This window comes from Geotrypetes seraphini, chromosome 9, assembly GCF_902459505.1.
Source record: "Geotrypetes seraphini chromosome 9, aGeoSer1.1, whole genome shotgun sequence".
NCBI lineage: Eukaryota > Metazoa > Chordata > Amphibia > Gymnophiona > Dermophiidae > Geotrypetes > Geotrypetes seraphini.
In genome coordinates this window covers 62,525,053-62,537,474 of record NC_047092.1, presented here as the reverse complement: position 1 = coordinate 62,537,474, position 12,422 = coordinate 62,525,053, and the positions used below count along the sequence as shown (strand labels likewise).

General features: G+C 43.5%; 1 protein-coding gene across 3 annotated transcripts in view; it reads left to right on the top strand.

Annotated features, from left to right (window-relative positions):
- YAF2 (YY1 associated factor 2) overlaps window positions 1-4,959 on the top strand; it is a 128,643-nt gene extending 123,684 nt beyond the window's left edge. For all 3 annotated transcript variants that reach the window (XM_033958482.1, XM_033958484.1, XM_033958483.1), the window contains one exon: window positions 2,980-4,959. In XM_033958482.1, coding sequence (XP_033814373.1) covers window positions 2,980-3,217 — 238 coding nt within the window. In that variant the 3' untranslated portion in view covers window positions 3,218-4,959. The remainder of the gene's footprint in view (window positions 1-2,979) is intronic.
- Window positions 4,960-12,422: the final 7,463 nt, after the last annotated feature.

The window sequence follows — 12,422 nt, the reverse complement described above, 5'->3', positions numbered from 1 at the left end:
GGTTTTCTGCAGCTCCGCCACCTGAGCCGCCAGGCCCGTGCACGTGTCCTCCTGATCAGACACTCGCTGCTCGACCTCATTGAGCCGTCGGCTGTGGGAATCGAATTTTTCGTGCATTTCATCCACAGCCGACTGAATTTTATTTAACCGGTCCGCCAGCGCTGCCGACACCGAGCGCGTGATGTCGGTAATCCAGTCACCAGCGGGGATGGTAAAAGTGGCCGGTTCCGCCGCCATTTTGGATGGGGTAAGAGCAGGCTTATCCCGGGCACGAGCAGATTTAATGGGCATACCCGGCACCGAATCGGACCCGCAACGGCTATATCCGATAGCAGAGAAACTCCCCCAGCTAAGGAACCCCTCGGTGCCACAAGGGAAGCAGAGAAAAGCAGATAATAAGGCCGATCACTGCACCGGGGGTGGGAGCTCTCCGTATCCACGTCTAGCTAGACAGGTTGCATCACGTGACCCTCCAATGTTCTACCTAGGTAAGGACAGATGAGATGAATTGTTCTGTCTTTTGGGTCAATGAGGTTATGGGAATAATAATTGTTATATCATCCGCGTATATGTACGATTTCAGTTTTAAATCGGATAGCATATTTCCCAGTGACGCCATCTAGATATTGAAAAGCGAAGGGGAGACCAAGGGATTGGACCAAGCTTGAGAGGAGGTTCCTTCACTGTAAACCTGGTATGTACATTTTTTTAGGAAACCCGTGAACCAGTTTAGTACCTGTCCGGAAATCCCGATTGAATCAAGGCACTTAAGCAGGTCATGATCAACAAGGTCGAAGGCACTGCTCAGGTCGAACTGCAGTACCAGTGCACTTTTTCCTGGGAAAACAAATGGAAAAGATGGTTAGTCATGGAGGCCAAAACTGTTTCAGTGCTGTAATTTGTTCAGAAGTCAGATTGAGAATCGTGTAGAATGTTAAACTTCTCTAAATATTCAGTGAGGTCGATGTTAACCAGACCTTCCATTAGTTTAAGAAAGAATGGTATGTTGGCAATGGGTCTGTAGTTGGTCCTCAAGAAACGGACTCCTTTGGATTTTTGATAATAGGAGTCAGGAGGATATGACCAAGTTCCTCCGGGAATTTACCGGAGGAATTTATGCATGCATGATGAAACCCAGTTAAAAAGTTCAGCCTTGAAGGAGATAGGAGCTGTTTTCATAATAGTCGGTGGGCAGTTGTCCAATAGGCAATTGCATTTTACATATTTTGAATAAAGCTTGAGGAAGTGGCTCCAGTCTGGGTTTTCAAAGTGATTCCAGATCATATCAACAGCTCTACCTTCATTGTCTAAGGCAGGAAACATGATAAGTAAATCTATGCTTGAACCTGCAAGAGACAATCTCAAATTGTGGATTTTTGTAGTGAAAAAGTCAGCTAAGATCACTGCAGGGGGTGGAGAGTCTGTATTGGAGCACTTGTGCAATTCAATATCAAACAAAGAATTGACTATTTTTAAGAGTTCATGACTATTTAAAGTGGGAGAATTAATTTTTTGGGAGTAATGTTTGCTACGCTTTTCTTTGATCATTATTTTGTATTCTTTACCCTTTAGTCGCCAAGTAAGTCTATCCTCATATTTCCCTGTTTTGCATCATATTCTTTCTAATTTGCGTAATTCTCGCTTTAAGATCATTAAGTCGGTATCGTAAAGGCCTCACTGTGGTATATCTTTGGGTTCAGGTGTCCAGACTCCTTGTTTTAGATCTCAGGATCATTGGTCCTCGTTGGCGACTTATCCTGATGTCACTAGATTTATGAAGGAGGCTCTTCGTGTCAGACCGTAGGTTCAGCAACCTTTTCCTTCTTGGGACCTTAATCTAGTGCTGCCTAGCCTTACCAAGGCTCCTTTTGCTCCTCTTTGAGAGGCTTTCCTCTTGGACCTGACGCTTACGACGGTTTTTCTGGTTGCTGTTACTTCGGTGTGACGTGTATTGGATCTACAGGTTCTTTCTTGCAGACCTGTTTCTCTGGGGTTTTCCTACAGACTGTTCCTTCCTTCCTGCTGAAGGTGTTTTCGACTTTCCATATTAATTGGGAAGTGCCTGTCTTTCAGCCTACTTTTTCCAGGACACAAGATCACCTGTTGAAAAAACTGGATGGGCGCAGAATGCTTCTGCGTTCTCTGAAGGTCACTAATGAATTTTGTCTTTGTTCATCTGTGTGTGCTGACTCATTTGGTTCAGCTGGGCATTCCTGCTTCCAAGGCCATGATTTCCAGATGGATCAGTAGGGCCATTTTGTCAGCCTTTCTGGAAAACAGTTCACTGTTTTGTCAAGGCACATTCTACCAGCAGCGTGGCTTCTTTGTGGATCATAGCTATAGCTGTCTCCCCTGTGGAGATTTGTAGGGCAGCAACATGGTCTTCTCTTCAAACGTTTGCCAAGTTTTACAAAGTGGTTGTGGTGGCAAGACAGGACTCTGCCTTGGTGTCCTTGGTCTTAAGGATCGGTGCAGCAAGCCCGCCCTAGTCTCCAAGTTTATTCCAAATTTCATATACAGTCCATTAACTTGTACCTAGACATATTTTTTAAAAAATTTTAAAAAAAGAAAAAACTAAAAAGAAATATATTTATAGACAAGACATAGATGTACAGAAACAAGAGGATCAAGGGTTAGAGAAGAGTGAAATACATTGAGATAAAATAAATAAATAGGGTGGTAAAAGGGGAGGGATCTCAAAGTCCCTCCTTGAGGGCCGCAATCCAGTCGGGTTTTCAGGATTTCCCCAATGAATATGCATGAGATCTATGTGCATGCACTGCTTTCAATGCATATTCATTAGGGAAATCCTGAAAACCCGACTGGATTGCAGCCCTCAAGGAGGGACTTTGAGATCCCTGGTCTAGAATGTCACACCTATCTACTGGAAAAGAGCTTACCAGGATAAGTACATAATCTCTTTTTCTCTTCCAAGGATAACTAGAAATAGGAATTTTGTTTTGTTTTGCTCTTATTCAGGCCAAGATTGAAAAACATAGATAGAAGTAGTGCACAGCATTTGGAAGTTACCGTTGGCGATCTGACAGTCATTATTACAGACTTTAAAGAGAAAACTAAGTCACCACCTACTTCCAGTACTGCTTCTATGGATCAACACAGTCAGAGTGGCTCTAGCTCTGATAACACAGAGAGGGGAGTATCCAGGTCATCTTCGCCAAGAGGAGAAGCTTCATCAATAAATGGAGAATTACATTGAAGTTTATTTTCTCCAGGTTCCTTAGTCTCTCTTTTAAACATACAGATATACTTCTGCCAACAGTTACCACATTTTCATGACAAATTAATTCATATGCACAACTGGTATGTATATTAGATCATAATTATGCACTCTACTTTATACTTCTACAGACTTGTGTTAAGTTATAGCAAGTGTAGCATTAGAGTCAATGTTGGCAAAGATAAGACATTTCCAGACTTTAACTTTTAATCTCCACACTTCAATGTGCCCTGAAAATGTGGTTTAATCTTCATTATGCAGTGTTATTTGATAAGTCAGTTTTCACATTTAGTTTAGTGAATTATAATACACAAATCCTGAATTCTCTATTATTGGCATGTACTGAGTTTAAAATTTTTATAACATAGTTCAAGCTGCCTAAATATGTATTATTTGAGAATTGTGAAAGAAAGTTATATGTATACAAGTATAAGATCAATTTAATCAACTATTGCTGCAACAAAATTTTCATAATGGTTATCTTCTTAAATGCACCTGCTGGTACTTGGTGTGGTTAAATAGGAAAAATATTAAATAAACATTTGTATAAATTTTTGCCAATGTTTCTCAACCTATTTTAATAGATCAATGTTACTCTGAATTATGTTGAAATAATTTTATCCTACTTAAAATATACATACACACATGCATGAAAGAATGAACAAGATGCAATGCAGATCATTAGTGATGGTTCTGCTGAACTGTACACAGTCATTTTTACATTTGTGGCTGTGTTATAAGTATCAAATTCAATGTGAAAATATTTGGTATTGACAAAATTACACCTTAAAGTTTGGCTAAAGTCTGGAAAAGTATTGAAATATCCATTAGTAATTATTTTTTTCTGTCAAATTCTTTTAAATATGTGTATGTATGGACTTTCAGTTTCATTATTACAAATATGTGAAATATTGCACAGGAGTGAGGGGAAACCAGTAATTACCTCTTTTGTTAACATTACACCGATCATTTGTCTGAAAAAAAATCCTAGAGTTAAATTACATAAATTCAAGTGTAAGCACTTTCAGGTATACAGCTTATGGTGAACATTTTTAGCTGTATCCTAATGCTGATCAAAATACTTAGGTTCACATACTATTCTGTAAAAAAAATAAAAAGTTATGAATATAGATTCTTGAATATGTTTACAGCCAAAAAGTGTAAAACAAAATCAACCATTTGCTACGTTAAAGAATATTTTAAAAGAATGCATACAAAAACATAATCTATCCCTGTTAAAAAAAATTTTATAGCTCCAGATAATTGTGATGTTTGGTGGATTCCTGTAGTAATGTAATGTTATGTTTAAATGCAGTACTTCTACAGGCACAATGGTACTGTCTTTTGTAAGATGCTAGTTGTGAAATACAGTTGCATAAAATGAAAGTCTGATGTGGTGTCTAAAAAAAGAAAAAGAAAAAAAAATCACATACCTCATTGTTTGATATTGCTGTTGCCTTTTTGTGATTGAAAATTGGGTCGGGGATGGTAGGTAAATTGTACATTTTATTAGGTAAATTTTATTAATTAGGAACATCATGTCAAATGTCCATTGTCCTTATGTGGTTGTATAGAATCATCTAATGAGATTGACAAAACACATGTAAGAAGCACATGAATGTTCTGGTAGATGGTATGAATAGTGTATGACAATAGTATGCATGAATGAAAAGGAAAATGTATTTTTTTCATGAAAACTTAAATGTCATCTTATTAATCAACTTTTGTGTAGTGTCTTCATGCATCTTAGAGAGGTAAACATTAGAAAACCAATATTTTGCTTAAGGAGCAAATTAGGTATGCTGTATAGCTTCCTCCCTGTCTTTAAAACTAAAGACAATTAGACTTAGGGATTGAGAAATAAAAGGCTCTAGCATTTAGTAAAGTTGCAAAAAAAAAAAAAAAGTTTGTTTTGGTTTTTAGCAAAATATAATTGTACAAGTTAGTTTTTCTATTGCACCCCAGTATACTATCATGTTGTATGTAATATTTCTAGTGGTGAAAAAGTTGCTGTTTTCAGAAAATACCTATTAGTAACCACACAATGGGCTAATGTTATCTGTGCTAACACAAGCCATTTTGGAAAGCTGCTGTGCCATACTTGTGTGAGAACTGCCATTCTACTCCTGTCTCAGGAAGCCTCAGTTCTATAAAATAGTTTCAAAAAATCAATTGGGGGGGGTGGGTGATAGGTGTGCGTTTAGTGATTTATATTGCTGTCCTCCAAGAATAGTAAGCAACTAGGCTTTTACTGAAGACGAGCAATATAATGCAGCTACAAAATTAGCAAGCCTTTGTTAAGGGTTGCCTTCAAATGAAATGGAAAAGAAACCGTGCACAGCACCATCTCATTTGTGTTCTCATAAATTGGATTACCCATTTTAAAGTAAGGGGCCTTAGGTTTCTAATCCTTTTGTTTGTATTGGGAGTCATTGTCCAAATGGTTAAAATTTGGTATGGGATGTAACTATATGGCTGGAACTTTTATTGTAACTTTGCATATATCTTCAGTAGAGGTTAATATGCAATCATAACTATTTTAACATTGAACCTTTCTAGTTGGGTCTGCTTGAGCATATGAAAAAGCAAATCAAACTGCTGCCTATTTAAGAGACAATTATAGCAATTTCAAATCTGTTGGCATAAACACACACACACGTGTGTTCTCTTTCTATATAGACCTTCTCTAAGGAACTTGGCTCTGGTCTGGAGGCTTGTTCCCCTTTATGAACATGTGCAATGATAAAACATTAAGAAACTAGGGATGCATGCAGTGTTCCCTCTAAGCGGGCGGGTGTTGTGAGCAAACTTTTTTCACCGTGAGCCAAAAATATCGGGCGCCAGCAAGTTATGAGCCAACTCGCCCGATTCTCCTCTCGCCGCCCTGCCATCTGCCGTACGCCTCTTCCGATTGTGCGCTGTGACGAGAAACGTGTGCGCTGCGATGTAATATTTTGTGCGCCAGCGCAGCTTAGCGGGAACACTGGTTCAAATGGTTTTATTTATTTCCCCAAATTTATTTTTGTTATACGCATTGAAAATATTTGATATTGCGTTTAAATCAAAATCTCAATAAACTTGAAACGAGTGCCCGTGAGATTGTGGGAGGGTTAAATACTCAAAACTTAGAAGTTTTTGCTACGCCAGCTTTCTGGTATCTTTACATACAGTGGCGTACCTAGCATATGTAACATCCGGGGCCCATCATTTTTTGGCACCCCCCCCCCATCTGTAAGAAAAACATGATTTTTAGTAACAAACCACACGTCACACATGAGTACCTAGGAAAAGGCAGCATCTTACATATTGCAGTGAGCAGTACATCAATACACCCATTGTAAAACTAAACAAGCCAGACCAGCACAGATCAATCCTACACCGTCAATCCTAACAGAAAACACACAGAACACAGAAAACACCTTCGCCTAGTAAGGAATATGTAATCACAAACTAACCCCTCCCTCTTTTACAAAACTGTAGTGTGGATTTTAGCTACGGAGGTAACAGCTCTGATGCTCATAAAATTCTGAGCATCAGAGCTGCTACCACCAAGGCTGGTGCTAAAAACGCTTCACAGTTTTGTAAAAGGGGGGATAAAATAAAAATACATAGACAAAGGTTAAATTGAACCAGCAAGAAGCTGGACTCTGCATACAATGCTTCACAGAAACAGTGACACATGTCTCCTAAAGCAATAAATAAATAGAAATTTTTTTCTACCTTTGTCTTCTGTGGTTTCTCCTTTCCTCATCTTCTTGTAACTCTCTTCCTTCCATCCACTGTCTGCCGTCTCTCTTCCCCTATATGGCATCTTCTCTCCTTCTATGCCCCTTCCCGAAACTGTCTGCCTCCCCCTTCCATCTCTCCTTTCACCCCATTGGTCTGGCATCTCTCTCCTCGCCTTCCCTCTCCCACACCTCTCCTCATAGTCTGGTATCTCCCCTTCCCTGATTCTCTGGCATCTCTCTCCTTTCCTTTTCTTCCATCTTTCGCTCCCCCTCCATGCTCTCACATCTCCCCCTTCCTTTTCCCTTAGACTGGCATACCTTCCTCCTACGCTCCAAGCCCTGGCATCTCCTTTAATTCCCTCCCTCATCTTCCTTCTCCCTCCAGCTGGGTACCGCAACACTCTTCCCTGCAGCTCTGCACTTCCCCACAATTGCCATGCTTCGGTTCCTCTTCTTCCTTCCTTCCTCCCCCCCCCCCCGCGGGACCCTGCGGCACCATCAACTCTTACTCCCTCTAATGTCGGCCCTGCAGCTCCAGACTTCCTCGCACCTTCTCCCCTCCCCCTTTGGATCGCTATTATTTTAAATGTTATAGCCGCGGAGCTGTATCCATCAGTGGAGATGTCTAACCTCGGCCTGCCCCGGAACTCTTACTGCAACAGTGACTTCCTGTTCCTGCCTAGACGGGCGGCTGCTGCAGTAAGAGTTCCGGGGCAGGCCGAGGTTAGACATCTCCACTGATGGATACAGCTCCGCGGCTATAACATTTAAAATAATAGCGATCCAAAGGGGGAGGGGAGAAGGTGCGAGGAAGTCTGGAGCTGCAGGGCCGACATTAGAGGGAATAAGAGTTGATGGTGCCGCAGGGTCCCGCGGGGGGGGGGAGGAAGGAAGGAAGAAGAGGAACCGAAGCATGGCAATTGTGGGGAAGTGCAGAGCTGCAGGAGCTGTTATAGCCGCGGAGCTGTATCCATCAGTGGAGATGTCTAACCTCGGCCTGCCCCGGAACTCTTACTGCAGCAGCCGCCCGTCTAGGCAGGAACAGGAAGTCACTGTTGCAGTAAGAGTTCCGGGGCAGGCCGAGGTTAGACATCTCCACTGATGGATACAGCTCCGCGGCTATAACATTTAAAATAATAGCGATCCAAAGGGGGAGGGGAGAAGGTGCGAGGAAGTCTGGAGCTGCAGGGCCGACATTAGAGGGAGTAAGAGTTGATGGTGCCGCAGGGTCCCGCGGGGGGGGAGGAAGGAAGGAAGAAGAGGAACCGAAGCATGGCAATTGTGGGGAAGTGCAATCCCCCCAATGCGTCCCCTTACCTTACCTCCCCTTACCTTTGCGACGCGTGTGTGCGCTGTGAAGAGAAACTTGTGCGCTGCGATGTAATATTTTGTGCGCGAACGCAGGCCAGCGCAGCTTAGCGGGAACACTGGATGCATGTACAGCAATAGCCTTTTCTGATGAGATCTTGTGTAAGGTCAATTTAAGTTACCAAGGTTCGGAGCCGATACACTCTGCCAGATGATATGATCACCACCAGTTACCCCTAAGATAGAAAGGAACGGGAATGTATTTGATATACTACCTTTCTGTGGTTACAATCAAAGCAGTTTCCATATTATATACAGGTACTTATGTTATACCTGGGGCAAAGCAGAGTTAAGTGACTTGCCCAGAGTCACAAGAAGCCACAGTGGGAATCGAACCCAGGTTCTCAGGGCACTGCACTAACCACTAGTCTACTTCTCTGCTCACTTTCCAGATCAGATTCTTTAATACTCAAGAGTTCAGGAGCTCCAAGGGCTTTTATCAGTTAATAGCATAGTGAGGTCTTTTGGCACAGTGTAGATCATATGTCTATCAGCTAAAAGCTGTAAAAATGTGTTTTATTATTCACTAGTCTTTTAGCCCGTTACATTAACGGGTGCTAGAATATATGTCTGTCTGTCTTTCTGTCTCTCTCCCTGGCCCACTTTGTCTGTCTGTCTTTCTGTCTCTCTCCCTGCCTATGTGTCTTTCTTCCTTTCTTTCTGTCTCCCTTCCGCTGTCTATCTTTCTTTCTCCCTCTCGCTGTGTGTCTGTCTTTCTTTCTTTCTATCTGTCTCTCTCCCTGCCCCCTATGCAGAAGCAGCATTTCTCTACCCCCCACTTCCCTGTGCAGCAGCCACAGCAGCATTCCCTTCCCCTACATTTCCCTGTGCAGTAGCATTTTCCTCCCCCCACCCCATGTGCATCAGCAGCATCCCCCCCCCCACTTCCCTGCACTACCTCTTTCCATCTCCCCTCCCCTCCATGGGCAATATCTCTTCCCTTCCCTCTATCTATGGTCCATCACTTCTTCCTTTCTCTCATTTCCACTGCTGTCACAATTTATGTCCTCCTTTCCATCCATGGTCACCATCTACTTTCATTGTTTTTATATCCTCTCCCTCTCAAAAATCCTGCCAAGTCCACACCTATTCCAGCATCTTTTCATGCACTTGACTCTTCATCTCCACCCCATCCGCGTACTCTGTCTCTCCTACCTGGCCTTCAAATGCCTGCTTCTCTGCACTGCCTGGTGGTTAAATTGTACTATCTCAGTTTAGTTTTCAGCCCATGGCGCAGCGGAGCATTTGGAGTTGGGCCTCATCCATTCTCGGCTGCCATTGGACAGCATGCTCTGTGCGACGCTCCCAGTTGGCCTTCTATTGGTCGCGGCTGCTGCCTGTTTTTTTCAAGCCTTCCACACGCCTGTATTAAAGTGCGCATGCGGAGGCACGGCACTAAAGGTTTTAGGCAGAGACTGAAAGTTCCAGCCGGGTCCGGGCTGAGGAATGGCCGGACGGGCACTTTAGGCCACCCCTAGCTGAGGATCGGGCTACTCCTCAGTATGGCCACTGCGCTTGAGGTCCCGCATAGGACTGGACACTCGGGAGAGCAGCATGCCGGAGGCAATTTTGGCCTCTGCGTTGGGCTACAGACGGGGCCCGGGGAGACCGGAGGAGCAGAGTGGGCTTGTGGAGGTGATCGGCGGCTGGCTGCAGTCCCGGCTGGAGTCCTGGTGACATAGTAAGCGCGCATGCGCACTCTCGCTGGCACATCCCGATAGATCAGATCTCAGGGAACACGCGGCGAGAGTGTGCATGCGCGCTTAGCATATTATTATTATAGATACTGGAGAACTTTTAACAAAGCATTTTGAGGTCCTACTCTGAAATATACATAGAGCATTCCATCATTTTTATGTCAAAGGGATCTATGGTTTTGCCTTCAAGCCAAATGGCAAATACCTGAAAACTATACATCACCTTGGATTTTCTGTCTAGGATTTGGGGGTATCTAAAACAGTCCATGGGAGAATCCAAAGGAACAAATTTATCTATTCTTAATAACTACCCTCCATCATCAGTAACAAATCACACACATACACCCTCCTTTCACCTTTTTTCACAACAGCTTCATTTAGTAGCTTAATCCCTAGTATAGTACTACAGCACTATTGCTGGGAGATCAACTGGTTCCAATCTGACCAGTAACTTAAGTGGCAGGAGCCACATTCTCTAGAAGAAGCTGATGTCTCTTTAATCTGAATGATACTTTTCACAATCACTTTTAACTTAGTAGTCCTACCAGTAGGAAGAAAGATTTTTTTACCTCATTTGCATGTATGAGTAGCAGTGCCTTTCTGCATTCCAGCTAATGCTGCACATGGACTTGAGTGAACTTGTCAGAGGGCCATTCTGAGCCAACTGTTGATCCAGATAGGGGAATACATCACCCTCAGAATGCAGACATTAGTGCCATCAATTCATGAACACTGGTTTGGTACTAGGATGGATGGCAATAAATGATGGTGGATCCTATAACATCTAGGATATATACTAGTGGCCTAAACTGTGGAAATAGTTTGAAATTGCAGAACTTTATTCAACTGTTGCTCCAGTTATTTAATCCTGGAACATATATTTATAAACATTATTTGATTGTTGGTTGTTTCATTTTGATGCTCTAATGTCACAGCTGGTGGGTGTTGTCTAAATTTTTGCCCATTGTGCAATATGACAAAACTTGAATTGCTGTTTTTCCTTAATTGTGATTTAATCAAATTAATATTAATTGTCTAAATACACTAAAATTATAGCTCTATGCTAAATTTTGCAGAAGAGACTTGATTGGTTACCTAAAAATAGAGCAACAGCCATAACCTTAAGAAAAGAAGGTTAGTTACCAAGGGATTGCTGCCCAAATTGGTTAAGGTGTGTCACTGGCCAAAGTGCTTGCAGTTTCGATACCCTGAAGAGACTAAAAGCATCAAAAACAAGGCTGGAAGTGGCCGGAAAAAGGTTACACCACCTCGGACTGATAGAAGGATACTGAGAATTGCTCTACAGAATCAGAAGTTAACTGCCACTGACATTATACATAGTAAATGATGGCAGATAAAGACCCGAGTGGTCCATCCAGTCTGCCCAACCATACATGCTCCATAAATTAATTATTTAGTTTAAATGGTCCTTTTACTTAGATATTTCTGGGCCAGAAACCCAGAGCCCTGCCCAGTGTGCTTAGTTATCCCAGGACAAGCAGGCATGATATTCTCACATGTGGGTGACGTCATCTACGGAGCCCCGGCGCGGACAGCTTTTCAAGCAAACTTGATTGAAGTTTCAAGTTTGCACACTGCACCACGCATGTGCATGCCTTCTCGCCCACTAGAGGGCGCATCCCACCTCGTGGTCCTCAGTTCAAATTTTTCCGCGGAGCAAGAAAGCCCTGTGGATCTGAGCTCCAGTGTTTTTGCCTTCTAGCTGCCGCGTTTAGTTTGTTTTCCCCTTCGAATTAGTTCGCGGTGCTGTTTTTCTTTTCGTTTCTTTTCAAAAAAAAAAAAAAAAAAAAAGTCTTTCGTTTTTCGTCGGTCTCCGGGGGCTCCCGGAAGCCGTGGCCGCGGGACGTCGGTACGTTCCCGGCCTTCTTCTTTTTCTTCGTGGATGTCCCGTCCTGTTACGGGATTCAAAAAGTGCAGCCGGTGTGAGAGGTTACTTTCCATCACTGACCCTCACCGGTGGTGCATTGTCTGTCTTGGGCCCGAACATCCGACAGACTCGTGTGATCGCTGTGCTACCTTCCAAAACAGGGCCCTCCGTCGCCGTAAGGCAAGAATGGCCGAATTGTTCGCCGTCGACGCGCCGCCTAAGGCCTCGACGTCGGCCTCGGCTTCGGCCCCGGCCTTGACCTCGGCCTCGGCGTCCTCGGGGGCCTCGGCCTCGCCTCGGCCCTCTTCCTCGAAGGCGTCGTCAGTGAAGCAAGCTTCGGGTAAGTCCTCTGTTCCATCCCCTTCAGCAAAGAAGCCATCCTCGAGTCAGGCCAAGGCGGGTGGGTCGACCCCGGCCCCGCATCGGACCTCGACTCCGCACACCCCGAGGGAATACTCGAGACCGAGGTCGCCCTCCAGGGAGTGTGCCCCGGACTCGGAACT